We start from the raw sequence: 18,511 nt of genomic DNA on the forward strand, positions 1-18,511 counted from the left end.
TTTTAATTCTGCCAATTTTTGTTTTATGTATTTTGAGGCTTTATTATTACATGCATACAAAATTAGAATTGTTAAAACTTCCTGGTTCGTTGAACCCTTTTTTCATTGTGAAGGATTTTTATCTCTAGTAATGCTTTTACTTTAAAGTCTACTTTGTCAGGCATTAACTAAGCTAGCTTTCTTTGGGTTAGTGTTTGTATTTTTATCTTCTTTTCTATTTTTACTTTCAGTTTTCTTTATATATTTCAGATGTGTTTTTTATTTTAAAAAATTTTCCTTTTGCTTTGTTTTACCTTTGTTTCATCACAATTTTGGTCTTTTAATTTGATATTGTGGTCTGCTTATATTTAATGTAGTCACTAATTTTATTTGGGTTTAAATCTGTTATTTTGTGTTTTCTCTTTACCTTTCCTGTTTTATGTTTCTTTTTCTTTACTTTGTCTTTTGGTTTGATAGCTTTAAAAAATCATTCCATATTTCTTCTCCACTAGCTTATTATTTACACATTGTCTTACTATTTTGGCGGTCACTCCAGAGATTACAACATAGACCACTGACTTATCAAAGTCTAATATTTACTGATTGTTCTGCTTCTTCCCAGACAATAAACCTTATAAGACTTGAACTCAGTTTGTCCTTTCTTAAATGCCATTTTTATGGCTCTTAATTTTTAAAGAATATCCTACCTTTTATCTCCGAGTTCCTTCTACTTCAAGAATAATCTCATTTTCCCTCTAGTGTAGATCTGCTATTGACAAGTTCTATTTTGGCTTGTTTGTTTGTTTCAGATAGAGTCTTGCTCTGTCACCCAGGTTGGAGTGCAGTGGTGCGATCTCGGCTCACTGCAACCTCCACCTCCTGGGTTCGGGCACTTCTGCTGCGTCAGCTTCCCGAGTAGCTGGGATTACAGGCGCCTGCTACCACGCCCGGCTAATTTTTGTACTTTTAGTAGAGACAGGGTTTCACCATGTTGGCCAGGCTGATCTTGAACTCCTGACCTAAAGTAATCCACCAGCCTCGGCCTCCCAAAGTGCTGGGATTACAGGCATGAGCCACAACGCCTGGACTGCTTTTCTTATTATTGAAGGTAAAGTTCACTGAGTATAGAATTTTAAATTAATGGTTATTTTCTTTTAGTCATTAAACATTATACCATTGTCTTCTGTTTTCCACTGTTTTTGCTGAGAAGTCTTCCCTTAGTTTAATTTTTTCAATATTTTTCCTTTAGTCTTTGAACAGTTTATTATGATCTACTTAGGGTTAGATGCGGGATTTTAAAAAATCATGCTGGAGGTTTTGAATCTGTGCTTTTGTATCTTTGTATCAGTTTTGGAAAGTTCTTAACCATTACCTTTCCTTTTCCCCCCCACCTTCCCTCCACTACCATTATCGCTTATAATATTCCTTCTACCCCATTCTTTTGGGACTCTAATTACAAGTATGTTAGGCCTATTCTCTGTATATTCTGCGAGTCTTACCGTTTCTTCTATATTTAATTAATTAATTAGACATGTAGTTTTGCTAATGTTGCCAGACTGGTTTTGGACTCCTGGGCTCAAGGGACCCTCCTGTCTCAGCCTCTCAAGTAGCTGAGATTATAGGTGTGCGCTACCATACCTAGCCTCCATTTTTTTTTTTTTTTTTTTTTTTTGAGATGGAGTCTTGCTCTGTCACCCAGGTTGGAGTGCAATGGCGCAATCTCGTCTCATTGCAACCTCCACCTCCCGGGTTCAAGTGATTCACCTACCTCGGTCTCCCAAGTAGCTGGGATTACAGTCACGTGCCACCACCCCCAGCTGATTTTTGTATTTTCATTAGAGATGGGGTTTCACCATGTTGGTCAGGCTGGTCTTGAACTCCTGACCTTGTGATCTGCCCACCTCAGCCTCCCAAAGTGTTGGGATTACAGACGTGAGCCACTGCACCCGGCTGCCTCCATATTTTTAATCTTTTGTCTCTCTGTGCTAAATTTTGAGTATGTTTCTGATCTGTCTTCTTGCTCACTCATTCTTTCTTCAGCTATGTCTAACCTGCTATTAAACTTTATATTGAGTTTTTATTTTCACTTACAGTATTATTTCTCAGATATCCATTTTATTATTTCATTATAGTTTCCAAGATTACAGTCTTCTTTCAGCTCCTTGAAAATAGTAAGCAGAGTTACTTTTTTTTTGAAACGAAGTTTTGCTCTTATTGTCCAGGCTGGAGTGCGATGGTGAAATCTCGGCTCACTGCAGCCCTGCCTCCTGGGTCCAAGTGATTCTCCTGCCCCAGGCTCCTGAGTAGCTTGGCCTATAGGCTCCTGCCACCACATCCGGCTAATTTTTTTGTTTTTTTGGTAGAGGTGGGGTTTCACCATCTTTGCCAGGCTGGTCTTGGAACTCCTGACCTCATGATCTACCTGCCTCGGGCTCCCAAAGTGCTGGGATTACAGGCATGAGCCACCGAGCCTGCCCCCCCACCCCCACACTTTTTTTATTTTGAGACAGAATTTCGCTCTTGTTACTCACGCTAGAGTGCAATGGCGCGACCTCCACTCTCCACAACCTCCGCCTCCCAGGTTCAAGGGATTCTCCTGCCTCAGCCTCCCAAGTAGCTGGGATTACAGGCCTGTGCCACCACGCCCAGCTAATTTTGCATTTTTAGCAGAGACAGTGTTTCTCCATGTTCTCCAGGCTGGTCTCAAACCCCTGACCTCAGGTCTGCCCGCCTCAGCCTCCCAAAGTGCTAGGATCACAGGCATGAGTCACAGCACCCAGCCTTCAGAGTTACTTTTAGATTGACCTGGTAGCCTCAGTATCTGGGTCTTTCTTGGATTGCTTTCTATTGACTATTATTTTTGTTGGTTTCATTTATGTTACTTTGTTATTTTCGGTGTAATTGTATTTACTAATAAGCCCATGAAGTTACTTTGTTTTTGAATCTCTAATACAGAGATGCTCTAGAACAGTTGGGAAGGCCTTTGGGACTTGGTTAGTAACCAGCCATGAAGATTTACTTTCATACCCGTAGGCTCCTCTTCACCTATCTAAAGCCTCCCCATTCTATAGTGGCTAAATTTAAGTCTCACTTCTATAGAGCCTGCCCTGACGACGCCTCTGATCTCCTCGTGTATCATCTTTCCAACTTCTGTGGCACTTGGCCATATTGTCTTGTATAGTGTAACTTACCATGATTGTAAACTGTGGGAGGACAGAGACAAGTGTACTGTGTATTTTGTATGCCAAACCGAGTCTGCCACCTTGTGGGGAAAACAACACTGGCCTACCTCAGGGACTTTGTGAGGGCCAAATGAGGTAATATATGAGAACAGTTCTTATAACCTATATAGCAGAATTGTAAGGAATTATAGTTGTTGTTAGCATATGGTCTATATGAATTATAGACCGTAATCTCTGTGAGAGCAGAGACCTGTATTCCTAGAGCCTATCATATACCTGACAAGAGGTTTCCAATAAATATTTCTTGATTTAACTTATTATCTGAATGAATTTGGCCAGATTCCCTCATTTTTGTCTATTAAATAATATGAAATAGGAATGATAAAGACTTACAAGAAAAGGTTAAACTTTACCAAAAATTTCATTTAATTTCTTTTTTCTGTTTCACAAATCCGATAGGTTTATCTCAACATGTAGTTACCAATTACAAGCAAGTAATCCAACTCTTGGAGGAGGGAATTGCAAACAGGTAACAGGTTTGTTTGTTTCTATCATTCTTTTATCCTCACACTCCTGTGTTCCCATTTCCCTTTGGGGAGTGTATAATGACACTTAAAATTGTCTCTGTGTAGAGGTGTTCACAACCAGGAGGCTCTTTCCAGAACAGTAGTGTTCCCAGGTTAAGGGGTGGTGACTAAGATTTAGTCTCTTCTCACTAGTAATTAAGCTGGAATCTGTTCTGGACATAGTAATATTAGGCAGTAAGCCCAAGGAAGTTACTCTACTTTGTTTAGAGCTTCTAAATTTGGAAGAAAAGATTCTTACCTGCATTGTCCTCTCCTCAGGTTTGATAGATATAAGGACAAATATAGTGTAAAAGTTTCAGAAAACCTTTTTTTTTTCTAGTTTTGCATACTTGTAGCCCCCTGAAAGACTGTTTTGAATCTGCTATGAATAACCAGGTGTTGTAGATTCCCCTAAAAGCTATTGTAAATTGTAATAACATGCCGTTTGTAAGTTACTATGAAATACCTAGAATATTACTAGTAAATGTCCCTAAAAAGGGCTTTTTTCCCTGGGGTAAAAAAGTCTATAGAGCCTTCTATTTATCCTGTTAATAGCAGGACCAAGTTAATTGAACATAAAGGAAGAAATTTATATTTAACATTCTCCTGAGCTTCATGGAACTCTCCTGGAGACACTTGCTTCTGGTCTTCAGGATACCCTGAGCTCCGTGATTTTTCAGTGTCAAATTTGAATCATGAGACTAGCCTCTAGATTTTGGCCCTTTTCTTCAATTCTCCAGATCATCTGAGAACAGAACACGGTGAGATGCTCTTAGATAAAGGAAAACCTCTCCTGACTTTGAAGGTTAACACTGTAATGGATTTCTAAGGGAGATATGAATTCTACCTGGCTTAAGCATGATATTGATGTGATTTGAGATCTCATTTCCAAGATCTTTCTGACACTGTAGAATTAATATTTGATTAATAGAATTTGATTAAACACAGAATATTAATTCAAAACTTACCTTCTCTGTCTTTGAGGTACCTTCTCAGCAAGCTCTCTACATCCACTTGTCTTATTAAAATGGGTCTAAGAATAAAATAAAATGAAAGAATAAAATAAAATAAAATGGGTCTATCTTGGTCATGTTCTTCCAGGTTGATGATGCGCTAGTCTTCATTTCTCTTTACACTCGAATTTTTGCTTCTATTGCTTAAAAAAAAGTTTCAGTGTATTTTAGTATGAAGCTGCACTCCGTTTTATTCTCAGATAGCACCTAGCATGCTGCTTCTGCCCTCTTTGGACTATTCCTCTTTACGAAACTGAACTAAATATGATTCTCATCTGTGAATCTCAGCACTAACATTTATTGTATTCCCTATAGATCCTTAAGAATCCACCACGTGTGAACAATCCTCGTCCTAACAGTTTTTCCTTGTATACACAGAATCACAGCAGCCACCCATGTTCATGAGGCCAGCAGCAGATCCCACGCCATTTTCACTATCCACTACACGCAGGTTGGTAACCCCTTATGTTTGGTGAGATTTCTTCCTCTCCTTGTACCTTTAAACCACTTTCTTGTCTTCCTTCCTATTTCTGTTTGTTTGTTTTTGATACAGGGTCTCACTCTGTTGCCCTGACTGGAGTGCAGTGGTGTAATCTCGGTTCACCACAACCTGTGCCTCCCAGGCTCAAGTGATTCTCCTGCCTCAGCCTCCCGAGTAGCTGGGATTATAGGCACGCGCCACCATGCCCAGCAAAATTTTTTTGTATTTTTAGTAGAGATGGGATTTCACCATGTTGGCCAGACTGATCTCAAACTCCTGACCTCAAATTATCCACCTGACTCGGCCTGCCTAAGTGCTGGAATTACAGATGTGAGCCACCGCCCCCGGCCCTATTTCTTTTCCTTTTCTCCTACTCTCACATTTATAGGTCCTCTGATAGAACCTAATATTATAAACCGGATTTACACACAATCCATTAAGCTGTACACCCAGAATGGGTAGAAGCATTTTATAAAGACTAATCAAAATATCTTCTGCTTGTATTTATTTTTAACATTTTACAATACTTTCACATCTGTGTGATCAGTGTGGACATTTAAAACAAAAGGTTGAAAAGAAAATAAGCATTAAAATGAAATATTAGAAGATTCACTTCCATTATGATGGAATGAGGAGGTCAAGTCATATCCCCAGAAAGCAACTATAAAGCTGGACAAAATCCTTTCTGTGGTCTGAAAATAGATTAAAGGAATGTAACAAAGTGAGGAGCACCACACCCAAAATAAAACAGTGACCAAAAACTTCCTAAATTTGTGAAAATCATTTAGAGATCTAAGAAGCTCAAAGGACTCCAAGTAAAATAAACACAAAGAGATCCACACCTAGACACATCATATTTAAACTGTTGAAAGACAAAGAGAACATCTTTAAAACAGCTAGCGAAAAGTGACTCATACAGGAGAACAATTACATGATGAATGGCTGACTTCTCATCAGAAGCATTGAACCCTAGAGGGCAGGGTGCTGAGAGAATGTAAAAAACTGTCAATAAGAACATTCCCAGATTGGGGGGGGGGGGGGGAAGGTAGAATTTATTGGCAGCAGACTTACCTGACAAGAAAACTAAATGAAATCTTCTAGGCTGAAGGAAAGTGATGTTAGAAAGTATCTTAAATCTATAGGAGACAATGAAATATCTGGGAATGGTAAATGTGTGAGTAAATATAAAAAAACCTACATTCTTTCTCATTTCTTCTCCTAACGTCAATAAAAGAATGAGATTACGTAAAACCATAATTATAACAATGCATTTTTGTACATTGTCTTATATGAAAATAACAGCACAAGGGAAGTGAAATATATATTTAAGTAGAGTTTCTATATTTTACAGGAATTAAGTTAGTATTACTTTGAAGTAGATCATAAAGATATGTATTGTAATCTGGAGAGCAACTACTAAGAAAATAGCTCAAAAACATAATTTTAAAAATCAGCATTTCTTCTGCCACCTCTGAGCAAAAAAAACCCAACAGAAATTAAAATGTTACATATTAATAAAAATACTTAACAGTTAAAGGCAGTGAAGGAAGAGCAGGAACAAAGGAGATATGAGACACAGAAAAAAGAAAAATCAGACATGGATGGTTCTGAGCACATCAATAATTAAATGCATTAAGTGTGAACCGCCTAAGGTACAAATTTTCAAATTGCATAAAAGCAAGACCCAACTATATGCTGTCTATAAGAAACACACCTTAGAACCACAGACACGGGTTGAAAGTAAAAGGATGGGAAAAGATATACCATAAAAATAGTAACCATAAGTCCTAGCCAGAGTAATGAGACAAGAGAAAGAAATAAAGGGCATCCAGATCAGTAAAGAGGAAGTCAAACTTGCTATTTGCTGACAACATGATTGTGTATCTAGAAAACTCTAAAGATTTATCCAAAGAGCTCCTGGAACTGGTAAATGAATTCAGCGAAGTTTCAAGATACAAAATTAATGCACATAAATCAGTAGCCCTGCTGTATACCAGCAGCAAGCAAGCTGAGAATCAAATCAAGAACTCAACATTTTTTACAATAGCTGCAAAAAAAAAAAAAAAAAAAAAAAAAAACCACTTAGGAATATATTTAACCAAGGAGGTGACAGACCTCTACAAGGAGAACTACAAGACATTGCTGAAAGAAATCATAGATGACACAAACAAATGGAAACATATCTATGCTCATGGATGGATAGAATCAGTATTGTGAAAATGACCATACTGCCTAAAGCAGTCTACAAATTCAATGCAATCCCCATCAAAATACCACCATCGTTCTTCACAGAACTAGAAAAGACAGTCCTAAAATTCATATGGAACCAAAAAAGAGCCCACATAGTCAAAGCAAGATTAAGCAAAAAGAACAAATCTGGGCCAGGCACAGTGGCTCATGCCTGTAATCCCAGCACTTTGGGAGGCCAAGGCAGGTGGATCACTTGAGGTCAGGAGTTTGAGACCAGCCTGGCCAACATGGTGAAACCCCCCTCTACTAAAAATAGAAAAAATTAGCTGGGCGTGATGGTGGGCACCTGTAATCCCAGCTACTCGGGTGGCTGAGGCAGGAGAATCTATTGAACCTGGTAGGCAGAGGCTGCAGTGAGCCGAGATCACGCCGCTGCACTCCAGCCTGGGCAACAGAATGAGATTTCATCTCAAAAACGACAAAACCAAATCTGGATGCATTACATTACCCAACTTCAAAGTATACTAGAAGGCCAATAGTTACCAAAAACAGCATGGTACTGGGACAAAAACAGACATATAGACCAATGGAACAGAACAGAAAATGCAGAAATAAAGCCAAATACTTACAGTCAACTAATCTTCGACAAAGCAAACAAAAATGTAAAGTAGGGAAAGGACACCCTGTTCAACAAATGTTGCTGGGATAATTGGCAAGCCACATGTAGGGGAATGACATTGGATCCTCATCTCTCACATTATACAAAAATCAACTCAAGATGGATCAAAGACTTAAAAGACCTAAAACCATAAAAATTCTAGAAGATAACATTGGAAAAATCCTTGTAGACATTGGCTTAGGCAAAGACTTCATGAGCAAGAATCCAAAAGCAAATGCAACAAAAACAAAGATAAATAGATGGGACTTAAATAAAACAAAAATCTTTTGCACAGCAAAAGAAGTAATCAGCAGAGTAAACAGCCCACAGAATGGGAGAAAATCTTTGCAATCTATGCATCCTACAAAGGACTAATATCCAGAATCTACAAGGAACTCAAACAGCAAGAAAAAAAAACAGTCCCATCAAAAAGTGGGCTAAGGACATGAATAAACAGTTCTCAAAAGAAGATACACAAATGGTAACAAACATAGGGAAAAAAAAAAAGCTCAACATCACTGATTATCAGGGAAATGCAAATCAAAACCACAATACAGGCCGGGCGCGGTGGCTCAAGCCTGTAATCCCAGCACTTTGGGAGGCCGAGACGGGCGGATCATGAGGTCAGGAGATCGAGACCATCCTGGCTGACACGGTGAAACCCCGTCTCTACTAAAAAATACAAAAAACTAGCCGGGCGAGGTGGCGGGCGCCTGTAGTCCCAGATACTCGGGAGGCTGAGGCAGGAGAATGGCGTGAACCCGGGATGTGGAGCTTGCAGTGAGCCGAGATCTGGCCACTGCACTCCAGCCTGGGCGGCAGAGCGAGACTCCGTCTCAAAAAAAAAAAAAACCACAATACAATACCACCTTACTCCTGCAGGAATGGCCATGATCAAAAAAGAGGCTGGGTCGGTGGCTCATGCCTGTAATCCCAGCACTTTGGGAGGCTGAGCCAGGTGGATCACCTGAGGTCAGGCGTTCGAGACTAGCCTGGCCAACGTGGTGAAATGCTGTATCTACTAAAAATACAAAAATTAGCTGTGTGTGGTGTCACGCTCCTGTAGTCCCAGCTACTCATGAGGCTGAGGCCAGAGAATTGCTTGAACCTGGGAGGCAGAGGTTGCAGTGAGACAAGATCATGCCACTGCACTCCAGCCATCTTAAAAAAAAAAAAAAAAAAAAAAAAAATTGGCGTGGATATGGTGAAAAGGGAATGCTTTTACACTGTTGGTGGGAATATAAACTAGTACCACCGTTATGGGCAACTGTGTGGAGATTCCTTAAAGAACTACAAGTAGATTTACCCAGAGGAAAAGAAGTCGTTATATGAAAAAGATACTTTCACATGCATGTGTTAGCAGCACAATTCACATCTGCAAAAATATAGAACCAGCTCAAATGTCCATCAGTCAATGAGTGGATAAAGAAAATGTGGTGGCCGGGCGCGGTGGCTCAAGCCTATAATCCCAGCACTTTGGGAGGCCGAGACGGGCGGATCACGAGGTCAGGAGATCGAGACCATCCTGGCTAACATGGTGAAACCCCGTCTCTACTAAAAATACAAAAAACTAGCCGGGCGAGGTGGCGGGCGCCTGTAGTCCCAGCTACTTGGGAGGCCTGAGGCAGGAGAATGGCGTAAACCCGGGAGACGGAGCTTGCAGTGAGCTGAGATCCGGCCACTGCACTCCAGCCCGGGCTACAGAGCAAGACTCCGTCTCAAAAAAAAAAAAAAAAAAAAAAAAAAAAGAAAATGTGGTATATGTATACTGTGGAATACTACTCAGCCATAAGAAGGCACGAAATAATGGCATTTGCAGCAACCTGGATGGAATTGGAGACCATTATTCTAAGTTAAGTACCTCAGGAATGGAAAACCAAACATATCTTCTCACTCATAAGTGGGAGCTAAGCTATGAGGACACAAAGGCATAGAATGATACAAAAGCATAAGGACACAACGGCATAAGAATAAGAATGGACTCTGGGGACTTGTGGGAAAGGGGGGTAAGCGATAAAAGACTACACCTTAGGTACAAGGTACACTGTTTGAGTGATGGGTGCACCAAAATCTCAGAAATCACCACTAAATAATTTATTCATGTAACCAGACACCATCTCTTCCTCCAAAACCTATTGAAAAATTTTAAAAAGTAAGCATAAGAGAACTGGAGTGGTATTTTAATGTCAGGCAAAAAAATAGGTTTTAAGGCTGGGCATGGTGGTTCAAGCCTGTAATCCCAGCCCTTTGGGAAGCTGAGGTGGATGGATCGCCTGAGGTCAGGAGTTTGAGACCAGCCTGGCCAACATGGTGAAACCCCGTTACTACTAAAAATACAAAAAAAAAAAAAAAAAAATTAGCCAAGCATGTGGTCCCAGCTACTTGGAAGGCTGAGGCAGGAGAATCACTTGAATCTAGGAGGCAGAAGTTGCAGTGAGCTGAGATCGCACCATCGCACTCCAGCCTGGGCGACAAGAGCGAGATTCCGTCTTAAAAAAAAAAAAAAAAAATTGGTTTTAAGACAAATACTAGAGACAGGAATATTTCATAATGACAAAGGGTCAGTCAGTACATTGAAGAAATATAACATTTATAAATGTATGCACTCTGAACAACCAAACCTCAAAATACATGAAAAAACTGATGGAATTGAAAGATTAAAATAGACAGTTCAATAATGGTTGGATATTTTGGTACCTAATTTCCAGTAGTAGGTAGATAACCAAACAGAAATCAGTGAGGAAATAGAAGATTTGAGCAACATTATCAAACTATGTGACCTAACTGACATTTTCAGAACACTTCATTCAACATCACAGAATACACATATTTTCAAGTGCACATGGAGCATTCTCTGAGATAAACCCTATGCTTCCTAAAGCTAAAGTAACCAAGATAGTGTGGTGGTAGAGTTAAGATAAATAGATTACGGGAACAGAATAGAGTCCAAAATAGACTCATACATATATAGGCAACTGATTTTTAATAAAGTTGCAAAGGCGATTCAGTGGAGAAAATATCTTTTCAGCAAGTGATGGGAGACCAGTTGGATGTCTACATGAAAAAAAACTTTGATCTATATTTTGCACTTTATCGAAAAGTTAACTCAATTGAATCATAGATCTAAGTGGGAAACCTGAAACTATTAAACTTTAGAAGATAACTTAAACCGAACGTTTGTGATTTTTGATTAGGCAAAGGTTTTATAGATATGGCACTGAAAACACAAATTGAACAAAAGTACAAATTGAATTTGAAATTTGAAGTTAATCAAAATTTCAAACTTTTGCACTTTTATAATTTTTTTTTGAGACAGGGTCACACTCTGTCACCCAGGCTAGGGTGCAGTGGCACAATCATGGCTCACTGCAGCCTCAACCTCCTGGGCTCAAGCGATCCTCCCACCTCAGCCTCCGAAGTAGCTGGGACTTACACGTGTGTGTGTGTGTGTACACTTACAGTGTACAAAATCACTTTTTTATTTTTATTTTTTGTAGAGACAAGATCTTGTTATATTGCCCAGGCTGGTCTTAAATCCCTAGGCTCAAGTGATCCTCCTGCCTCAGCCTCCCAGAATGCTGCGATTACAGGCATGACCCACCATGCCTGGCCTTTTGCACTTTTTTTTTTTTTTTAAATAATGATACTGAGTCTTGCTCTGTCTCCCAGGTTGGAGCACAGTGGCATGATCTTGACTTATTGCAACCTCCACCTCCCGGATTCAAGTAATTCTCCTGCCTCAGCCACCTAAGTAGCTGGGATTACAGGCACGCATTACCATGCCTGGCTAATTTTTGTATTTTTAGTAGAGACGGGGTTTCACCATGTTGGCCAGGCTGGTCTCGAACTCCTGACCTCAAGCAATCCAGCTTGCCTCTGCCTCCCAAAGTCCTGGGATTACAGGCATAAACCACCGTGCCTGGCCCCTTTTTTCTCTCTTAAAGACACTGTTAGGAGAATAAAAAGAAATGCAGGCCAAGTACAGTAGTTCATGCCTGTAATCCCACAACTTTGCGAGGCCGAGGCAGGTGGATCACTTGAGGTCAGGAGTTTGAGACCAGCCTGGCTAAGATGGTGAAAACCGTGTCTCTACTAAAAATACAAAAATTAGCCAGGCTTGGTGGCATGCACCTGTAATCCCAGCTACTTGGGAGGCTGAGGAGGAGAATTGCTTGAACCCAGCAGGTGGAGGTTGCAGTGAGCCGAGATCGTGCCATTGCACCCCAGCTGGTTGAAAGAGCAAGTCTCCCTCTCAAAAAAAAAAAAAAAGAAAAAGCAACAGATAGGTAGAACTTTGCTAAACATACATCCAATGAAAGAATTATATCCAGAATATATGAAGAACTCTAAACACCATAAGAAAACAACTCAAAACAATGGCAAAAATTTTGAACTGACATTTCACTAAACAAAATATGCTAGTGACAATTAAGTACTTGCAAAAATTCTCAACATCCTTATTCATTAGGGAAACACAAATTAGAACCAAACGAGATACCACTACCCACCTTTTAACATGGCTAAAATGCTAAGTATCAGCAAGTTGCGTAGGAGCAGGAGTTTTCATACACTGCTCTACTGGTGGGAATGTAAATGGTGTAACAACTTTGGAAAAGAGTTTAGCAGGTTTGTATTTTTGTGTTTTTTTTTTTTTTTTTTTTTTTTGAGATGGAGTCTCGCTGTATCACCCAGGCTGGAGTTCAGTGGCACGATCTTGGCTCACTGCAACCTCCGCCTCCCGGGTTCAAGCGATTCTCCTGCCTCAGCCTCCTGAGTAGCTGGGACTACAGGTGCCCGCCACCATGCTGGGCTAATTTTTGTATTTGTAGTAGAGACGGGGTTTCACCATGTTTGCCAGGATGGTCTCAATCTCCTGACCTCGTGATCCACCCACCTCCGTCTGCCAAAGTGCTGGAATTACAGGCATGAGTCATCATGCCCAGCCTAGCAGTTTCTTAAAAAGTTAAATATATAACTACCATATGACCCAGCAATTCTACTCCTAGGTGTTTATCCAAGAGAAATGTCCACAAAAAGATGTACACAAATATCCATAACTGTTATTTATAATTACCCCCAAATGGAAACAACCCACACATCTATCAAAAGGCAAATGGATAACTATGGTAATCCACACAGTGGAATAATAGCAGTAAAAATGAATAAACTATTGATGCATGCCTTAACATGGATGAATCTCAATTATGTACAGTGAAAAGAGCCAGACATTGTATGATTCTATTTATATGAAACACTCTGAAAAGGCAGACTTTCAGACATAGAAAGTTAAGTGATTGCTTCAAGCTGGGGATGGGAACAGAGATTGATTGCAAAGACTTGAGGGATTTGGGGATTATTTGAAATGTTCTAAAACTACATTCGGTTGATGATGTATAACATTAACAATTTCTGGTCGGTGCAGTGGCTCATGCCTGTAATCTCAACACTTTGGGAGGCCAAGGCAGGCAGATCACCTGAGGTCAGGAGTTTGAGACCAGCCTGGCTAACATGGTGAACCCGTGTCTCTGCTAAAAATACAAAATTAGCCGGGCCTGGTGGTGCATGCCTATAATCTCAGCTACTTGGGAGGCTGAGGCAGGAGAATCAATTAAACCTGAGAGGCAGAGGTTGCAGTGAGCTGAGATCGCGCCATTGCACTCCAGCCTGGGTAACAAGAGCAAAACTCTCTCTCAAAAAAAAAAAAAAAATCCCAAAAATTAATTTCTAAAACAAAGTAACAAAATCCACATTGAATCAGGGTGGGGGTCAGAGTAGTTTCTTCTTGGGGGCTGGATGCCACTGAATAGAACTTATAGGGCAGAGTTTCTGCCCTGGCCAGGTGCTCTGACTGAGGTTAGCAAGAGGCCATCAGAGGCCACCCACATGCTGTGGCTCTCTGCTAGTAAGAGTCAGAGCCCCCTGGGAGGGAGTTGAGCATTTGCGTGGTAAATTGTACTGAAATTCCTGATACCCCTGAAAGTTATGCTCAGTGAGCTTCATGGAAGTTTGCTTAGTCTGTAAGTTCTGCTGGTGTTTTTGTTTTGTTTTGTTTTGTTTTGTTTTGTTTTGAGACGGAGCCTTGCTCTGTCACCCAGGCTGGAGTGCAGTGGCCGGATCTCAGCTCACTGCAAGCTCCGCCTCCCGGGTTTACGCCATTCTCCTGCCTCAGCCTCCCGAGTAACTGGGACTACAGGCGCCCGCCACCTCGCCCGGCTAGTTTTTTGTATTTTTTAGTAGAGACGGGGTTTCACCGTGTTAGCCGGGATCGTCTCTCGATCTCCTGACCTCGTGATCCGCCCATCTCGGCCTCCCAAAGTGCTGGGATTACAGGCTTGAGCCACCGCGCCCGGCCTTGTTTTGTTTTTAAAGTGATGATCCAGGGCCCTATTGATTTTATCTGTCAGATATTGAGAGCTCATCTGGTTTGCATCATATTAGAATACAGATTTGTTGAGTGAATTGGATAAAAATCCAAAATATCAACTTGGTTAGAAGAACGTCTAAGGGGAAAACAATACAAATCGTTCCAAATGACAGGCTTTAAATGTGCTTTCTCCTCTAGGCAATCCTGGAGAACAACCTCCCTTCTGAAATGGCTAGCAAGATCAACCTTGTGGACCTAGCAGGCAGGTAATTAGGATTTCAAAGCTAAGGGGAATTACTCTAGTTCTTGCCTGTTTTACAGGGAATAAGCTCTTTCTTAAAAAGTTAAATATATAACTACTTTTACACATATAAAAATATATAACTACTTTTATATTTTATAAAAATATATAAAACTCCAATCTTTTTCACATTTCAGTCATCCTGAGAATATTACAAAAGAAGCTCTTCGAATGCTAGGTCAAGAAGTTATTTTCTGGGGGCTGAAAAGTTCCTGTACATCAGGGATTCTCAATCTTGGTTGCACGTTAAATCAATCACCTGAGAACCTTTTCTTTTTTGAGACAGTCTTACTCTGTTGCCCAGGCTCCAGGCCGGAGTGCAGTGGTATGATCATGGCTCATTGTAACCCTGAACTACTGGGCTCAAGTGACCCTCCTGCCTCAGCCTCTGGAGTAGCTGGGACTACAGGCACGTGACACCACATCTGGCTTTTCTTTTTTTTGTAGAGACAACATCTCATTATGTTGCCCAGACTGGCCTTGTACTCCTGGCCTTGGGTGATTTATCTGCCTCAGTCTCCCAAAGTGCTGGGATTACAAGCATGAGCCACTGCACCTGGCCACCTGAGGACCTTTTAAAACTCCCCATATCTATACCTCAGATCAGATACATCAGATTATTAGTGAGATTGGTGGGAGTGCAAGCATCAGGAGATTGTTAAAGCTGCCCAGGTGATTCTAATGTATAGGAAAGATTAAAAAACCGCTGCTTTCGGTGAGGGTAACTGAATTAGTACACCTCTTTGATTTACTATTGATTTTATTTTCTCTTTATTTAATATTGATTTCTATGCAGTTTTTTTTAAAATAAAAGTTTTAGGCTGGGCGCCGTGGCTCACGCCTGTAATCCCAGCACTTTGGGAGGCCGAGGCAGGTGGATCATGAGGTCAGGAGATCGAGACCATCCTGGCTAACACGGTGAAACCCCATCTCTACTAAAAATACAAAAAAAAATTAGCCGGGCGAGGTGGTGGGCGCCTGTAGTCCCAGGTACTCGGAAGGCTGAGGCGGGAGAATGGCGTGAACCCGGGAGGCGGAGCTTGCAGGGAGCCGAGATCGCACCACTGCACTCCAGCCTGAGCACAGAGTGAGACTCCGTCTCAAAAAAAAAAAGTTTTACTTGGTGGTGCACATCTATATTCCCAGCTATTCAGGAAGCTGAGGTGGGAGGTTCACTTGAGCCCAGGAGTTTGAGGCCAGCCTGGGCAACATAACAACATAGCTCAACCCCATCTCTAAAGAAAAGAAGTTTTAAAAATCTTGAAAGGTTGAGACGATACTGCCTTGTAGGTATTAGAAGAGAGCATGAATTATAATTACATATGTATTTAGAAAGAGTTAGTCTTGAGGGGGATAATGTGATCACAAGAAAGTGTAAGGTGAAATAAGGCAAATTTTCTTATTTTAAAACATAATTAATATGGTACAGTATTCCTTTAAGAGCTGAGTGCTGTTTGAAAGAAACTATTAGCCAATTGGAAGTGTGAATTTAGCATTTCCTTAATATTAATATTTCCTTTAATATTAACTTAAAAAAGAAATTCAAAACTGTTGTCAGCTAATGACACAAATCCCATAAAGCTATAAATACATGAATTTAAAACAATAAAGATAGAGAAGTGAATATACCAAAAAGTCATGCTAATATCATAATTGTAAATGAGCATTACATTTAGCATAAAGTGTTCTGACAGTCAAAAACAGAAACCTAAAGAGTTATTCAATTTTTATTGCCTGAGAAGCAGAAAAAGTCTCGTTCATTACAAGATGGTAACAATTTTTCTGGAACTGAATTCTGAAAGGAATTTATTATGTGAGTCTTTTGCAGCATGATATACAGAATAATGGATAGTATTTTTCAACAATATTATAAAGATAATGTCTTTTTTGCTTTTGTTTTTGTTTCTCATTGACTGTGTTTTAGTGAAAGAGCAGACCCCAGTTACTGTAAGGACCGCATTACTGAAGGAGCCAATATCAACAAGTCCCTTGTGACTCTGGGAATTGTCATCTCCACCTTAGGTATTTTGCTGGTAGATACTAGGACTGGGAGGGAGACTTTGGAAAGTAACTCATGTTTTCATGTTGTCACAATAGGGTAGATACAGGGTTCCTTTTGGTAAGGTCACCTTCTGGTTTGGGGCAATAAAAATTGATATTTGTCCTTGGTTTTAGAGTAGAATGCTATCTTACTACCATCAGTTCTAAAAGAGGGGAGTCTAAAAAAATTATGTGGCTCAAACATTTCGTATCCTAAGTCTGAAGTCTTTAGGAATCCCTAAAATACCCTATTGTATGCAGAAAGGGATTAGGAAATACGATGGTTAAGTCTGTGTTCTCCAACCATTGTTTTGTTTTAATATATTTGCTTCCTAATTCCTTCTTTCTTCCATTTTCTTTTTTCGTCTTTTAAGCCCAGAACTCCCAAGTTTTCAGCAGCTGCCAGAGCCTCAACAGCTCAGTCAGCAATGGTGGTGACAGTGGAATCCTTAGCTCTCCTTCTGGGACCAGCAGTGGAGGGGCACCCTCCCGAAGGCAGTCTTATATCCCATACCGAGACTCTGTGTTGACTTGGCTGCTGAAGGACAGCCTTGGAGGCAACTCTAAAACCATCATGGTTGCCAGTGAGTGGGATGCCAGAACTGGATCTGTGTTGGGACTGGTACTGTATCTCAGAGAAAGGGCCATGGCCACCCAGGTTTCTCATTTTATCAGGGGTCTTATACAGCATGGGCAGTAGTATCGAGGCAAGTGAATAAGGGCTGGGATGGATGGGCTGGCATGTTTTTAAACTTTCTCCTTCTACCTCAGCGGTGTCTCCTGCACACACTAGCTACAGTGAGACCATGAGCACACTGAGATATGCATCCAGTGCCAAAAACATTATCAACAAGCCACGAGTAAATGAGGTGAGACCTTTTCAGAAGTCCTGGTCTGGTATAGTTTACACAAAGCTCTCATTTTTTTGTTCTCTTGTTGATTTCTTTCTCTTTGTACTCCCCTCAACTTTCCAGACTTGTCCTCCAAATGATGAGGGAGTAGAATTCTTCCTTGTACTGTCATCTCCTTCTCTCCTATCTCTGTTGCCCTTCATTCAGTAACCTTTTATGAATAACTTATTTTAGATACTTCTCTAAGGCCATTCCTCTTAAGGTTCCTTAGTTTACCATTACCGCTCTAAGAAAGATCATTTATTTTTTATTTTATTATTTTATTTTTAGAGACAGGGTCTCACTCTGTCACCCAGGCTGGAGTGCAGTGGTGCAATAATGGCTCACTCTAAGAAAGTTCACTTAAAAATTTGTGCTTACTGCTTTTATTTTGAATTTTTGTTGATTCATTCCTGTGTTTTTGTATTTGTTTGCCTGTTTTGAGAAGGGATCTTGCTTTGTTGCCCAGGCTGGAGTGCAGTGGCACTATTGTGGCTCACTGCAGCTTCAACCTCCAGGGCTTAAGTGATCCTCCCACCTCAGCCTCCTGAGTAGCTAGGACCACAGGTGCGTGCCACCACATTAGGCTAATTTTTTAAAAAAGTTTTTGTAGAAACAAGGTCCCACAATATTGCCCAGGCTGGTCTCAAACTCCTGGACTCAAGTGATCCTCCCACCTCAGCCTCCCAAAGTGCTGGGGTTGCAGGTGTGGGCCAAGGTGCCCAGTCTTATGCCTGTGTTTTTTTATGCAAGTTGTCTGTGTTTCATTTTTCTCTTTGCAAATTGCAGTGACTTCTCTGTTTAGATATTAAAAGGAGAGTGTAGGAATTCACTGGTTTTTGATTAT

The 18,511-nt window shown here is 40.6% G+C and overlaps 1 protein-coding gene across 2 annotated transcripts in view; it reads left to right on the forward strand.

The window, feature by feature from the left end:
* STARD9 (StAR related lipid transfer domain containing 9) overlaps positions 1-18,511 on the forward strand; it is a 152,809-nt gene that overhangs the window by 76,097 nt on the left and 58,201 nt on the right. For both annotated transcript variants that reach the window (XM_015142036.3, XM_015142037.3), the window contains exons 8-13: positions 3,621-3,690; positions 5,119-5,191; positions 14,632-14,699; positions 16,659-16,756; positions 17,149-17,358; positions 17,546-17,643. In XM_015142036.3, coding sequence (XP_014997522.3) covers positions 3,621-3,690; positions 5,119-5,191; positions 14,632-14,699; positions 16,659-16,756; positions 17,149-17,358; positions 17,546-17,643 — 617 coding nt within the window. The remainder of the gene's footprint in view (positions 1-3,620; positions 3,691-5,118; positions 5,192-14,631; positions 14,700-16,658; positions 16,757-17,148; positions 17,359-17,545; positions 17,644-18,511) is intronic.

This window comes from Macaca mulatta, chromosome 7 (assembly GCF_049350105.2).
Source record: "Macaca mulatta isolate MMU2019108-1 chromosome 7, T2T-MMU8v2.0, whole genome shotgun sequence".
Taxonomy (NCBI): domain Eukaryota; kingdom Metazoa; phylum Chordata; class Mammalia; order Primates; family Cercopithecidae; genus Macaca; species Macaca mulatta.